Raw genomic sequence first — 15,253 nt, forward strand, 5'->3', positions numbered from 1 at the left:
TGTACTTTGTACTTGAAGCCAAATAAAAGTATTGAATTTAAATGTTTTGGTATCACACTAAACTTCTCAAAACAAACCATCTGCATGACCAATAAATGCGATCATTTACAAGTCAAGTGTTATTTTTTCCTCACCAGCTCCCCAACTAAAGAGTCAGATTTCCATTGAAAAAATATGTTAATCTTAAGAAGTAAATATAGAAAAAATTATTAAAATATAAAAAGCTAATATACCTGAAATTAAAAGTATTTTTCTTTTTCTGTGTAAGGATATTTTCTTGTACTTTCAGAGGAAAGGATAAGCATACCATCTACATTGGCCTGGAGTCAGCTAAAATCATTGCTTTTTGTAATGCAAATATCTTCTTTCTGGGAGTTGACTTTTTGTTTTACACTGCCTTCCTTCTTCCCAGGGCCAGTTCTTCAAACGAGCTCGAAATGAATGTCCCATTTTACAGGGAAAACCTCAAGCTTTTGAACATTACAGATGTGGAACTGTATTTACCTTTGGAGATGATAAAAGGGAGTTTGTCACTTGGAAATGAACAAATGAGCACGTACAGTCTGCAAAATCTCTGTTAATATAGTGTGCACAAAGTACAGTTTGATCTTACATGATATGAAAGCAAGGGACTTAGCCAATAATGCCCAGTTTAAAACAAAAAGGCATTTTTTGGAACTGGATTTTTTTTCATTCTTCCTGAAATAAGGTGCTGCTTACATCTGGATTACATAATTTATGGAAATTTTGGATTTATTTTCTTAAGTCAAGAAACCTTGTCTCAAATGCATAGCTCTAGGACAAAATTGTATGTAGTTATAGAGTGCAACATATTCATACAAGCAGGACTTGTGTAGTCAGCCTCAAGTGTTAACAGATGATGTGATTCCAAGCAGCTGCCATTCCTCTGCTGTGGAAGTTGCCACCCCTGGTCAACCTTTACAAACTGATGTGATGTGACACAGGTTTCAATTACCTCTGATAAGATGTGTTCTGTTTAAGTGGGTTATTACAGGGTCAGTGCCTTTACAGTTAAGGCTTAGGTGGAGATCTCCTGGGGTACAGTTGTGCTATGGGCCCTCTCAGTAGCCTTTTACAAGTCTGGGTTTTTATTCTGTTTAGCTGCTCATGTTTCTCACCTGGAGAATGTGTCTGAAGAAGAAATGAACAGGCTCCTGGGGATTGTATTGGATGTGGAATATCTGTTCACCTGTGTCCACAAAGAAGAAGATGCAGACACCAAGCAAGTTTATTTCTACCTGTTCAAAGTAAGCTGAACTTGTGGAGTATCTTCTCAGATTTTTCACTTTCTCACATATAAGCCAATTTCATTGCCATTCAGGCATGCATTGACTTTATCTGCTGAGACAGTTTTTCTCTAGGATGATTCTCTACTGAGTAACTGTGGGCTGGATGTTCTGGTACTGGCAGTGTACTGATTCTTACTCCAAAAAGCCATCCAGATGATTGAGGAACTGACCCTGAGTCCCATGTATAAATTGCAGCCTCCTTCCCTGACACACCAGGAAGAGTCAGTAGGCATGAATGGTAACTTGACTGCCTTCATTTCCTCAGAGGAGCCTTTTGTACACATTTCAAAGAAGGTGATTTCTTCACTAAACAGTGAAGTTTAGTAATTACAAATTCAGGTGATTAAACAAGCAGATATATATATATATAGCCAGGAGAACTCCAACACTGCTCACAGTGTGTTGTGCCCTTGTGACTTCCATTGACTCTCTGTATGAAAATACACTAACTTTTAAAAATTTGTGTGTTTGTAACAGCTTTTGAGGAAGTGCATTTTGCAGATGGGAAAACCTGTAGTAGAAGGATCTTTGGAAAGTCCCCCATTTGAGAAACCTAGCATTGAACAGGTAAAGAGTCAAAATGTGGGTTTTGTTGGTGTGTGCTGGGTTTTTTTTTTGTTGTTTATTTATGTATTTTAAAATCTTATTTTGGTAGGGGCTTGGAGGCCTTGCTTGTTTTGAGATTTTTTTTTGTGGTTTGTTTTTCTTTTTGTAAATGTAAGCACTGGTTTTGAAAACATGGCATTTTTTAAGCACTTTGCAGGTGTTTCTGTGTTCTGCTCAGGACCAAATAGGGGGCTATAGGACATTGCTGTTGGTTCTCCTTTTAGTGTTGGTACAATAGTTACATTATTTGTATTCTATTTCTCGTCATTGGTCTTAGGCTTTAATGAAAGTGACTTTTTTTTGTGGGTTTAGAGAATTAACTTGAAATGCTACTTTTGTGTGGGCAGTTCTAATCTTTCTTTGTTTCAAGTGATGAAAAATGCTGTTGAAGTTTTGAAATCCAATATTAAAATGAAGCTTGCCTTCTGTATATCAAGGAAAATGTTGCAGTCCAATTCAGTGAGATCATAGCCTTCTCTTTCAAAGGGTACACAGGAAAAAAACAAAGCTGAAACCAAAGAATAATTGAGGCTTTTGTGACTCTCTGTAGATAAAGAACATATGACAAATTCAGTTTTTGGTTAAGCAAGCTCCTAAGAATGCACTCCTGGCAGAGAAGTGGGCCCATGAACTCCAGTGAGACTCCAGTGCAGAGGCTCACATACCTCGCTGAAACAGGAGCTCCATGTTTTCCCATCCCTGGATGAATGGGTGTTCTATTGTTAAGCAGGATAATTTAAATGTGAAGACTCTTACTTGTAGCAATTATTTCTTTGCAGCTCTCACTTATCATGTAGGAAGATCAAACCACTTTATTGCAGAATTTCTGAGAAGTCTTCACTCTAATTTCTCCTTTAGTTTGACTATAAACAAAAAATGTGTATGTAATCCCCCATGACTCCTAATCCTTAAAATACACTATTAAAAAGGTTTTGTACAATGCAATTTTTTGTCAATTTCGTCATAATGTTCAAGTTGCTTAAGAAAATAAAGCATAGGTATTAAAGGATAGTTCTTATTACATCTTACTTCGAAATAATTTTTGCTATTAAAAAGACCAATATTTTCAATTCTGTTTTTGGCAGCTCAGCCACTCAGTCAAACAAAATTATTTGCTAAGCCCCAGTATTATAATGGGCTTATAAAATATATGTGTTGCAGCGCTTTTAGTCACCCATTTTAATCATGTTCAGTAGATTTTTCTTCAAACTGGACAGTGTCCAAAGTGCAATGAGGAGACATGATTGTGAGGTATTAAGACTTCTTGAAGAAATAATGTGGTTTGTAGACCTAAACTTAAGTAGAATTTCATAAGCCCTAATCTATTATTGAAAAGTAGCTGGTGAGTTTTGAGGGTGATAGTTGATTTATGTATGGATTAAAGCCTACCAGAGCTCTCTCTGTTCCTTGACTTTGAGAAGGAAGGAAAAAAGGAATTTCTTCTTTTCCTTTCCATCAGCTGCTGAGGGCAGGTTAAAAATACCTGGATGTACCTCCTGCTGTGTACACAGGTACCAGCCTGTGGCATCTGCATGAGTAGCTGAGCAAGGAGCTCATGGTCTCCAATATTTCTTTTCTTTCCCATGCAATGCAAGTTCATGATAAACATAAAGTGAGGAATGTTTGAGGCTGCTTCTGTAAAATTTATGGCTAAATTATTAAACAGATTATTTTTTTCTTTTTAAGGGTGTGAATAATTTTGTGCAGTACAAATTTAGCCACTTACCCTCGAAGGAAAGGCAAACAATAGTGGAACTGGCTAAGATGTTTCTGAACCGCATTAACTACTGGCACCTGGAGACACCTTCTCAGCGAAGACTGAGATCACCCAATGATGATATTGCGGGGTATAAAGTGAATTATACCAGGTAATGCTGCTTCTGCTTGTTGGGAGACTTCCTTACAAACAGGGCATGTTCAAAATTCAGGAGTACATCAGTATCTTTATGCCATAGATGGACCTTGTGAATTCTTGCAGATGTGGATTTAACATGACGACCTAAGGGTTTTAGTGAGACTGTATCAGTTTCACATGCATCCTTGGGTCTTGAGAGATATGCTCTTATCTCTAGAGCCTCTTACTCTACTTGCAGAGTAGAGGCTGGAACACTTGGAGAGAGTGTCCCAAGTGTTCCCATACTCCAAGAATGGGGAGTAGAGGCTGGAACATTTGTATCTAACAATGCCTCTGCAAAGTTTGTATTTGTCAAGTGCTCTCGGTCTTAATATTTGAGCCTCATGTAAGTTCCCTATTTATTATTCAACTTAAAAAAAAAAAAAGAGAGAAGATAACATTTAGCATTGTAAAGCATCACTGTTTGAAATCAAATCACAGAGGAGTTGAAAAATCAAACTAATTTTGCAAGTGCTTGAACGCTAAATGGGGAACAGACATTACTAGGTTCCTTAAAATTACAGTTCTTGTTATGACCATTTAATGCATTGTTAGAATTTAAAGGAATAACTGAGTCGCTGGAGGATGAAGAGCTAGGATAAAAAAACATGTCTCTATTTATTTTCTTTTTCTCACAGGAGTAGTGCAGTGCCTTTTTCAGTGAGCAGTTCAGTGAGAGCAGTTCAGGGTGCTGCAGGTCAGGCAGCAGGTAGTTAACCTCTGTCAGCACGCTGCTCTCAGGAACGCCCCGGACATCTCTGCTGGCCCAGGGTGAGCACCACCTTCTGGCTGCTTTCCTGGTGGCCTTTCCTCTCACACACCTCCTCTCCATGGGGGAGAGCAGCAGCAAACCTGGTGTGAGTTGAGACTCTGGCTGGTGACAGAGCAGACTGCTGTGTCTGACCTAGATGTGCTGTCACCATAAAGGACACTTGTAATTCTGGTGCTCCTAAGACCACGTTTGGTGGGTGTTTGACCTCCATTTGTTTGTGATAAGTGGGGTCAGCCAGGGGTGGTAGGAGTTAAATCTTATTAGGAATTGATAGATAATTGGTTCTGGTTGGTGGTTTTTTGTTGTTAGTTATTTTGTCACTTGTGTTTTCTCAAACTATCCCACCCACAGTCCCTAAGGTCCCCCCACGACCCAAAGTGTTCTTCCCACCAAATCTCACTTGTCATTGTGAGCTTGTCTCCTCTGTGTTGTCCAAGGCAGTGCTCAGGTGCTGCTGGGCACCATGGGCACACCTGAATTTTTTGCAGTTCCAATTTCATTTGAGAACCCAAGGATTTGAATGAAACTTCATCAGAGTTTCACATGCATTCTTGTGTTTTGAGAGCTGTGCTTTATCAGCCAAGAACAGGGAGTAGAAGTCTGTGAACAGCTCTATCTCACAAGTCTTTTGCAACACATGCTTGCAAAGATTAAGGCACAAGAGTTTGGGAGAACATTTCGAGACAGGCTGTACTTTGGGTCTGGATGAGGAAATGTGTGCAAGATCCAGCACAGTATGTTTGCATCCAATTCCTAATATTTTCCTTTCATTGCTGGAGCTTTCATAGTGGTTGTGGTCTGATTCTGCTAAAGCTCCAGATTCCAATGACTGTTCACTTACACAGATATCAAAATCTTGTTTATAGAATTAACAGATATTGTGATGTACATAGGCAGTGTACTCCTGAGTTATCTCTTTGGTACCATAATCTCTTTTCCTAGAAGGGAAACATGACATGCTGTAATTTTCCTCAATGAAAAGTTTATTATGGATGGAGATACTGGTAATGAAAGAGTAACAAGGCAGGGTATGATGGGAAGAAGCCAACTGGTGGAAGACCAGGGCAGGAATCCAGTTGGATTGGGATGGAGCTAGTTAAAAGTGTCACCCATTTGGCCTCTATGTGGGGAAAGGTAAAAGTTTAGAGGGAAAAGTTTAGAGGGTAAAACAGGCTGTGCTGAGGGTCTTTGGAGTCAGAGGCAGGGGAAGTGTGAGGCTGAATGGATGAGCTGTGGAGAGAATCCCTGACATACCCATGAATTGTCTGTAATCTATGATTATTCTCTGGAACAAGACTACTTTGTGTAAACTAGACTGTAGAGAAAAATAATATATGGAAACTTAAAAGTACTTGGTTGTCATTTCTGTAAAAAACTGGGCAATATAAATGCTGCTTAACTCTGTCCAGCCTTGTAGTGGAACTGATTTATACACTCATATAGCTCTCAGCTGCGCTGTAAATGATGTGGGTAGTGGTTTTATTGCATTAAGTCCTATGTTAGGTGGTGATAAGTATCTGGCTTTTTTCCTCTTTACAGGTGGCTTTGTTACTGCAATGTCCCTCAGTTTTGTGACAGTCTACCTCGGTATGAAACCACCCAGGTGTTTGGTAGGACATTGCTTCGCTCTGTTTTTACTGTAATGAGACGACAACTGCTGGAGCAGGCCAGGCAGGAAAAGGACAAGCTTCCTCAAGAAAAACGAACACTAATCCTCACTCATTTTCCAAAGTAAGGGGTCACAGTGTGCCTGCATTCAAAGTTAACTTCATTGTGGAAAGGGAGAAATTACCTGCAGCTTAAAATAATTTATCTTTTTATTCAGTAGCAACTAGATACTGCAGCTTTCTTTACTGTCATAACTTAGATTAGTGTATTTTATATAGAAAACTGCTTGCTTTGTTTTGTCCTAGGGTTTACTTTATGAAAGTAAAAACATGAATATATATTGAATATATATGGATATATATATATAAAAATTTATAAAAATATGAATAAAAGGATTATTGGTATTGCTGAGGGATTGTACTGTTTGCCTGTTAGCAGGTATTGTAGGTCAATTACTTTCTTTTTCTGTAGTCCTTGGAAAGAGTGGACCTCCAGAAACGTGCTTACATCTGCTTTGGTGGTGGAGCATTAAAAAGGGGCAGTGTTGTACAGAGTTTACAAGAACTTCAGTTTAATTTAACATTGTAATAGTGAACAAAGTAGTCACCCCACCCCCAGAGGAGATGGGGTTATTAGAGAGGAGTCAGTATAAAACTGCATAATTGAATCCTAAACTGGTAAATTTCATACTGGGTATCTTTTCCAGTACTGGAATGTTGATGACAATCTCTCACAATAAAACAGCAATAATTACCTATAGCGGTGTTGAAACATGCTCAACTTCGATAGTTATTAATTTCAAACACTTTTACTGGTGATAAAGAGGGGTAGTGATGATGACAGGATCATTCATTGTAATGAATTCCTGTTAAAATAGTGTATCACTTTAAATATATCCTTGTTTTACAAGGGTAGGTTGGTTCTCCAAGTCATACTTTAAAAGCCTGTCCCTCCTAACAACAAATGAACCTACAGAAGACTGGTGGCACTGATGCTATCTATGCAAGCTACTGTGTTGTTCCAGAAGATAGGTTAGAGCTCAGGGGAATGAAAAACAACATGAACTTTCCTAAGCTGAGTAGAGCCGGGATTTGTCCTCCTATAATTGATAATTTATTTTACCACTTTGAAAAATATGTACAGTATCTTTGGGGTAGAGTGGATACAGGCCCTGAAACAGATATAGAAAAGGACTTGACACCCCATTGATGCAAGGAGCAGATTTGTGAAGGAAGCAGGTGTGCATGTGCTCCTGTTTCCACTGCCTTTTAAAGCCTTTTGCAGTAATTTGAAAAGCATTATTATTCACCATAATTCCTTTTGATATTCTGCTGGGGGAAAAAAAGACAAGCACTGTTTGCAGGTGATCTGTGGGAATATGAATAACATTTTAAATCTTTCATGGGCCATACTTATCTGAATCATTTGTCTTTCCTCTGGCACTGTTCTGAGTGAGCCCTGCAGAGGACCTGTGTCTCAGAGGATGGAGCCTGGCATTGGCACAGGGCTCTCCTCTGCCCTGGGTCTCCTTTTGGGAAAAGGAGCACGCAGGGGTTGTGTCTGTGCATGCCTAGGAAGGAGTGGCTAATGGGGCTGAAGGCAGAGCCTCTGTGCTTCCTGGAATTGGAGCTTTGGCTAAAGTTGAATTTGTCCTTCTGCTCTGTCACAGATGGTCAGGTCACTGCTACAAACTTTTTTAGCCATCATCAGCTGCACAGACAGCAGCAAACTCTGCACATTGCTTAGGTATGGCTGTCCTGTATGTACAGTATGAGAGTCTGACTGGATCCTGAAAATCCCCGTCCTGTTCAAGGAAGTTTTGCTCAACAGTCCTGAACAGTTTCTATACATGTAGATGACTCCAGAGAGTAGCAACGTGTACAACAGCAATGTGCCATGTCAACTCCTGGTCTGAAAACCCCTTTTGTGCAATGTAGGGTAAGCAGCTGTCTTGCTGCTGGGAGGGAATTGTGTATTGGCCCTGAGAGGGTGAGTGTGCTGGACAGTCTGATCTGTGGAATTCAATAATGCTAAGAGAGGTTTAACATGGTGCTGTTTCTGTAGCTATACCAAAGTAAGGTTAAAAATACTGTTATGCAACCACAAACATGCAATTGAAAGTTACAGTAGGACACTTAAAAGAATGAAAATATCTTCCTAAGAGCATTGTTAGTAACACTGGGATTCTGTCAAAGGCAGAAAGCAAATGCATCTGCAAAATACGTATTTATCAAACCAGACTTATTTGCCATCATTGTATAACATCAATCAACTCATAGCTTTCTCATTGGTGGAATTTTGTTCTGTAAAAGTAGTTTGTAACTGTCTTCCTGCACTTGCAAATTAGATTACTTACATGTAATCAGAGGTAAGGTTTAGTAAGTGAAAGCATTCTACTGAATTATGATACTTCATGTCTACTCTGGCTTGTGTGATTTTTGCATGTATGGGGTTTTCTTTAATAGCACTGGCCAACAGCATTTCCTTGCTGACTTAGTAATGTTTTTTAATTTAAAAACATTGCAAGTGCTTATTTTGAAAAAGAACCTGTTTGGAATGATCCCATTAGTTGCTATTTTGCCTGGTTTTGTACCTAGATTTCTGTCTATGCTGGAAGAAGAAGTGTACAGCCAGAATTCTCCTATTTGGGATCAGGATTTCATGGTGTCCAGTTCCAGAACTGGCCAGCTGGGAATCCAGACAGGTAATTTGCACCTAGTGATGGGTAACACAAAGGAAAAAACTGCATGATTTAGAACTAATGTGGGGCTTTTTTAATGTATATATTAGAGAGAGAGAAATGTTAATCTGTGACCTTTTAAAATAATAGTTTCATTCTCTTAATTGGCGAAACTCTCCCTTTCTTGAGTTTGATTTGTCCAACCAGTCTTAGAGCACTGTAAATAGGATAGATGGAGCTGAATGATGAGATTTAGCTTTTCAATAGAGCCCTACAAAAAAGGTTTTTTTCATGAAGCTAAGTGCCAGCAGGCTTGGCAGGTATGTGAAAGAAGTTTGTTTTCTTAGCTTCAGCTCAGCACTGTGAACTGATGAAGCCTGATGTTTGCAATCCCTGTTATCCAGCAGTCCCTCCTTAGGTAGAATTCAGTTTAGAAAAATACAGTGAGATAAAGCTTTAATGTTTCTACTTGGGAGCTGGTGGCGTTGCTCTGTTGCACAGTGTTCACTGTTACTTTTTGGGTGGTGGGTGTCCATCTTTGGGACAGTCTTTCCATGAGCACCAGGATGGGTTCCGTGACCTGATTTTTTCTGTGTTTGTTTTTTATGTCACCGCAGTTATCAGTCCGCCTCCTGTTGCAAGATCTGTTGCATACAGTGCAAGTCCTTCATCTCTGGAGCAATCCAACAGTGGGAATATGAGTCCAGCTTGTAAAGTTTCTTCTGCCCTTGACCCAAACTTAGGTAATGGAGAAGGAGCCTTGCCTTTTGACTTCTGTTGATATTATCAGTAGTTGCAGTATATGCTAACCTTTGCCTTCACTCTACATTAGCAAACTTGAGGTGTTTTTGCTGAAAGATTTACACAGACATACCTTTTTCTCCACTATGGTAATGTTTAACTAACAGAAATCACAACTGTATTTGCAAAAAAAAACCAATTGATTTGTTTAAATTAAATTAAAATGGGGACAGGTCTGGTGGTGTCAGAGGTTTTTGAAAAATACTTTCTTTGGAGTACATCTATTGTAAGTCATGAGGAGAGGTTTCATTTAAATGATGGTGGAGTAGAAGGAGCCATCACATTTGGGTTTTTCAATCTTTCAAGGTACTGAAAATGCATACATTTGAGCAGTGAAGAAAAACACAGACATACCAACTAGGTTAAATTTAAAACCTGAATGAGGTTAGGTCAAAGAAAAAAAAAACCCTTTCAAGGAAAAGAGTTGGTGGATGCATAAATTCTCCTAATAAATCCTTTTTCAAACATCTCAGGATTAATGAGCCTGTCAAGAGAGGTTGTTAGGTCAGAGAGATGATCCCAAGCTTATGTAAAGTGAGTCCTCAAAGAAGGAGAAAAACCAAAACCAAAGCGAACTTTGAGTCTCAATGTTCACTACAGAGAAACTTAGGGCAGCTCCTAAACTGCAGTTTTCCTTAAGGTCATTTCTCTACTTGTCCCTCAGAAGTGGGAATGAGTAGGATAATGAGTGGGATAATCCTGAGCTGGCAGCTGGATCTCTGTTGCTGTACCTCTGCTAGTCCTTGGTGGTCTGTTCTTCTATGAATTTAACTAGTTTCTTTTGTTGTATAATACATGTGACACAGCAGTCAGTAGGGCAGTTAATGATTAACTTGGTATATTTTTATTTGGAAATTCTATATGGATTTTTTAGTATGTATGACACATCAGACTGTATGGGCCGCTTGGTTTACAGAAGACGTGAAAGAATTTTGTGATGGATATTTAGTTCCAGTGAATCCTAAAAGGGGATTTTGTGTTATCAAGAAATAGGCACTGCAATTTGTGAGTTGAGCACCGACCTTCCAAGACAGCAGCACAGGGGTTCCATGCAGAGGATTTTGAAGCAAAAAGAAAAAGCAAATGGTTTAACTGTGAATTCACAGAGGTGTAGTGGAAGGAGAGGTATATTTTTCCTGCTTCATGCTAATACCCCAGTGTAAAGTGAAAATTGAGAAGTGATAAATGTTTTCCAGGTTTCATTTATTTCTCCTTGTCTATAGGGATAAACCCCCCCCCAAAAAAAAACCCAAAAAAACCAAACCTCAAACTTGTCATATAAACTAGAGGATATAACAGACGTGCTAGACTTCATAGTGCTTGTTTGTGACATTTTGGTGCATTCTAATTTGTCCGAGTTTTGTTTCATAGGGGAAAAGAGGAAAAATAATGAACCCTATTCTCTGGAGGATTCAAAGAGACCAAGGGTTGTAGGAGATATCCCCATTGAGTTAATCAATGAAGTAATGTCAACAATTACAGATCCTGCAGCAATGCTTGGGCCAGAGGTGAGATATAGGCTTGGTGTTTCAAATGGTCTGTTTGTGAATGGTCTGTTCTTAGTAAATGTTCCACACGGGTAGAATGTGATAAGCTAAGAGTCCTGTCAAGAAAAATAGACTTTGAAAGGGTATGATTTGGGGAACAAAAAATACATCATTAACATGAAAAATGCTTCTACAGTTTTTTTTATGCTTTGTGTACAGTTAGCAAAGAGATGTGTAAACTATTAATAGTAAGAACATAGATCTCAGGTTATCCTGCAAGGTGCTTTTGTTACAGAATGGTTAAAAAAGGCAAATTTTTTTAACCTTAACAAATTTTTACAAATCAGAATAGGATAATGAGAAAATAAAAACTATATCTTATAATACCTTTGGCCCACGCCTCCCTTCTTTCCAAGCTTAGCTGCATTCATGATTCTCTGCCTTCTCCCCCAAGCAGTGCTGGGGGATGGGGAATGGAGGCCGTGGTCAGTTCCCATTGTGGTGTCTGCTGCTTCTTCCTCCACAGGGAAGGACTTCTCACACTCTCTCCCTGCTCCAGTATGGGGTCCCTCCCATGCCAGACAGTTCTCCGTGAAGTTCTCCAACATGGGTCCTTCCCATAGGCTGCAGTTCTTCATTAACTGCTCCACTGGTTGAACCTTAAATCTTTTTAACCTTAATTATTTTTTTTTTTTAGTTTTTAAATAAAAAATTTGTTAAGGTTAAAAAAAGGTGATTTGTTGAGGTTAAATAGGGTTCAAGTATTGCAGCAGAATGAAAGATCCAAAGTTAAAACCTCTCTCTGGTGCAGGAACTCATCTAAACAGTTATTTGCTCTGTCTTCCCCCGTTGCTCTTTTTTTTTGTCTGGAAGAGAAAAACAAACAGAATTGCAGAATTGTGCCATGCACAGAATTGCACTTTTTTTTCCTTGGCTGGCTTTTCCTCCTTCTGTTCTCTCTGCCAGGCTATGTTTTGCCAGCAGCTCATTTGCCAAGATTTAGCTAGAAGCTGCTGAAGATTTGGAACCACCTACATTTCTTATTCAAACTATGCACTGTGACTGATGGCTCTGCATATTACAAATGCTGTGCCAGCCTGGCTGTTGGGGCTGGCAGTGACTAGAAACCCAGCAGCCAAACTTTGCTCAAAAAAGTAAACAGTATGTGCATACAGAGATGTTTTGGCATTGTAAAATGATCTTGAAAAAAATAAGCTAAATAAATTTTCTATATTAATTTAATCAGCATTTAGATATGTACATGCAATTGCTAGATATGTAACAGCAAATTCTGTAGGAATTGAAATATTTTTTTAAGCTCTTAAAGTAGTGGTAGAGATAGTGGAAAGCACTAATAAAATGAAAAAGACCTACTTTTCCTGTGCTGCCATTAAAATGTGTGATTTGCAGTATGTGTAGGCGAATCCACAAGTCATGCCCAAGCTGGCTAAGAGTAAAGCAAATATGAAAACTTAGTGGCATAGGCTTAAACTAGATGTGTGCTATCCCTCAAGGGATTTTGGAACTTTTTGAGTCATAACCATTGTTGTTGTTATCTAATCTGCATCAATATAAATTCTGATTGGTCTTTGTAGACTGTAGTGCAGACTTACATCTGGCTTATTTGATGGTGTCCCTTCTGCAAAGCTACGTTACAGAGGCAGTCATTGGCAGTTCTGTTGGAAAAAGAGAGTGGGGTTTATTTGTTTGTTCATTAAGGCTGCTCTGTCAGAGGATGTGAAATCCCAAAACTGTGATTCTGTTCCTCGTTTGTGTGGCACAGACCAACTTCCTCTCGGCACACTCGGCCCGGGACGAGGCCGCCAGGCTGGAGGAGCGCAGGGGGGTGATTGAGTTCCACGTGGTCGGCAACTCCCTGAACCAGAAACCCAACAAGAAGATCATGATGTGGCTGGTTGGTTTGCAGAACGTGTTCTCCCATCAGCTGCCTCGGATGCCGAAGGAATACATCACCCGCTTGGTCTTTGATCCGTAGGTATCCTTGGGCAGGGGGCTGCCCTATGAGGCAGAGGGAGTCCGGCGTTGTTTGCAGCAGAGGAGGGATGGAGAGCAGCTCTGCCTCTGCTTTTGCCATCTTTTCAAGCCCTCATAACTCCTGTTCAATCCATTTGGGTTGTACCCAACTACATTCTTCGTGGCTGTATTAATAATAAGTGGCTTCTTGTGGAACGGTGGAGGGTTGACATTGGCTGTATGCCAGATTCCCACAAAACCTGCTCCACCGCTCCCCATCTCAGCTGGACAGGGGAGAGAAAGTACAAAGTTCTTGGATAGAAGGACAAGGAGTGATCACTCACTGATAACTATCACAGGCAAAATAGACTCAACTTGATGAAAATACTTTGATTTTTTACAAATCAAATCAGAATAGGATAATGAGAAAATAAAAACTGCATCTTAAAATACCTTTGCCCCATGTCTCCCTTCTTCCCAAACTCAGCTGCATTCATGATTCTCTGCCTTCTCCCCCAAGCAGTGCTGGGGGATGGGGAATGGAGGCCGTGGTCAGTTCCCATTGTGGTGTCTGCTGCTTCTTCCTCCACAGGGAAGGACTTCTCACACTCTCTCCCTGCTCCAGTATGGGGTCCCTCCCATGCCAGACAGTTCTCCATGAACTTCTCCAGCTTGGGTCCTTCCCACAGGCTGCAGTTCTCCATGAACTGCTCCACCAGTTTAACCTTCCATGGTGAACACCCTGGGGAGGCGCGTGTCCCTCTGCAGCCTGTGAAGGAGCCCCATGCCGGAGCAGGTGGATGCCTGAAGGAAAGCTGTGGCCCTGTGGGAAGCCCACCCTGGAGCAGCCTCCTGGAAGATTCTGTGAAGAGAGTTGCCCACACTACCTGCTAGAGCAGCTTTGCTGGCAGGACTGGTGTCCCTATGGAAAGGGACCTGTGCCACTGTGGTTCCTGTAGCCCATGGGAGGGACCCCACACTGGAGCAGGGGAAGAACTCCTGTGCCTGAGGAGGAAACTGTGACATAGCATGTGGTGAACTGACCATAACCCCATTCCCCTGCACTGCTTGGGGAAGAAAGTAGAGAATCAGGAAGGAGGAGGGGAAAGGTAGTTTTAGGATTTGTTTTACTTTCTGTCATCCTGCTCTGATTTTGATTGGTAATAAATTCAGCTAATTTCCCCAAGCGAAGTCTGTTTGGCGTGTGGTGGTAGTTGTTATTTCTCCCTGCTCTTACCTCAACTCATGAGTTTTTCATTACATTTTGTCCCCCCTGACCAGCTGAGAAGAGGAGTGATAGAGCAGCTTTGATGGGCACCTGGCATCCAGCCAGGGTGAAACCACCACAAAAGCTCAAGCTGCTGCATGGCTGCTGTCATTCCACAAGTAAAAAAAAACCAACACTAAAATATGTACAAGAAAAAAGAATATACAATAAGTATAAAATCTTTTCCAATGGTGGCATATATAATATAACTACTCTTTGGGCTTTTTGGCAGGGGGTCACTTTTGGCACCAACTGTTTTCCCCGAAATACATCATCTGTATATTGACTGTATCATTTATAAGATTCATATGATACTGTATATTGAATAATCTAAAAGATGGTGCACTGTTTTCACACCTTGAGGATTATACTAAAATTCCTTATCCTTGACATAAGAGTTGAGATTGCACCTTGCTGCATCTTTCCTGGCAGTCATGCTAAGTGCAACAGAAATGGATATTTATTCTGGTCTTGATTCCTGGAGGAGTGTGTGATTAGAAATAAGAAATGTTCTCTCTTACTTCATCAGCTGTATTTGAGACTGATAGGTTAACTATGGAGATTGCATGCAAGGAAACAGGAATCCCTTAGAAACGACTTGCTCTCCTGTAACTCCATTAACTTCTAATTTACTCTGGATAAAATCACCCTGAGAATTGTGCAATGGTGTAACTATCAGCAATAGATTCAATAAAAGCAATACAACTTTTATTTATTGGGCATTACCTGAGTATCTCAGAGTACTTGGCAAGGCCAGGAGATTGCTCTGTGATGATCACCTTTATGGTACATTGAAAGCATGATATTAAAGTAAGAACTCTTCTATAGATACAGTGGCTAACTTAGGAGGCATA

General features: G+C 40.1%; 1 protein-coding gene across 1 annotated transcript in view; it reads left to right on the forward strand.

Annotated features, from left to right (window-relative positions):
• The window catches only part of KAT2B (lysine acetyltransferase 2B), a 40,907-nt gene that overhangs the window by 13,774 nt on the left and 11,880 nt on the right, over nucleotides 1–15,253 (forward strand). Inside the window, exons 3-10 of the mRNA XM_063154329.1 lie at nucleotides 1,123–1,268; nucleotides 1,788–1,877; nucleotides 3,603–3,784; nucleotides 6,122–6,313; nucleotides 8,788–8,894; nucleotides 9,488–9,613; nucleotides 11,043–11,179; nucleotides 12,942–13,150. Of these exons, the coding sequence (XP_063010399.1) occupies nucleotides 1,123–1,268; nucleotides 1,788–1,877; nucleotides 3,603–3,784; nucleotides 6,122–6,313; nucleotides 8,788–8,894; nucleotides 9,488–9,613; nucleotides 11,043–11,179; nucleotides 12,942–13,150 (1,189 nt within the window). The remainder of the gene's footprint in view (nucleotides 1–1,122; nucleotides 1,269–1,787; nucleotides 1,878–3,602; nucleotides 3,785–6,121; nucleotides 6,314–8,787; nucleotides 8,895–9,487; nucleotides 9,614–11,042; nucleotides 11,180–12,941; nucleotides 13,151–15,253) is intronic.

The sequence above is a fragment of the Melospiza melodia genome, chromosome 1 (assembly GCF_035770615.1).
Source record: "Melospiza melodia melodia isolate bMelMel2 chromosome 1, bMelMel2.pri, whole genome shotgun sequence".
NCBI classification, from domain to species: domain Eukaryota; kingdom Metazoa; phylum Chordata; class Aves; order Passeriformes; family Passerellidae; genus Melospiza; species Melospiza melodia.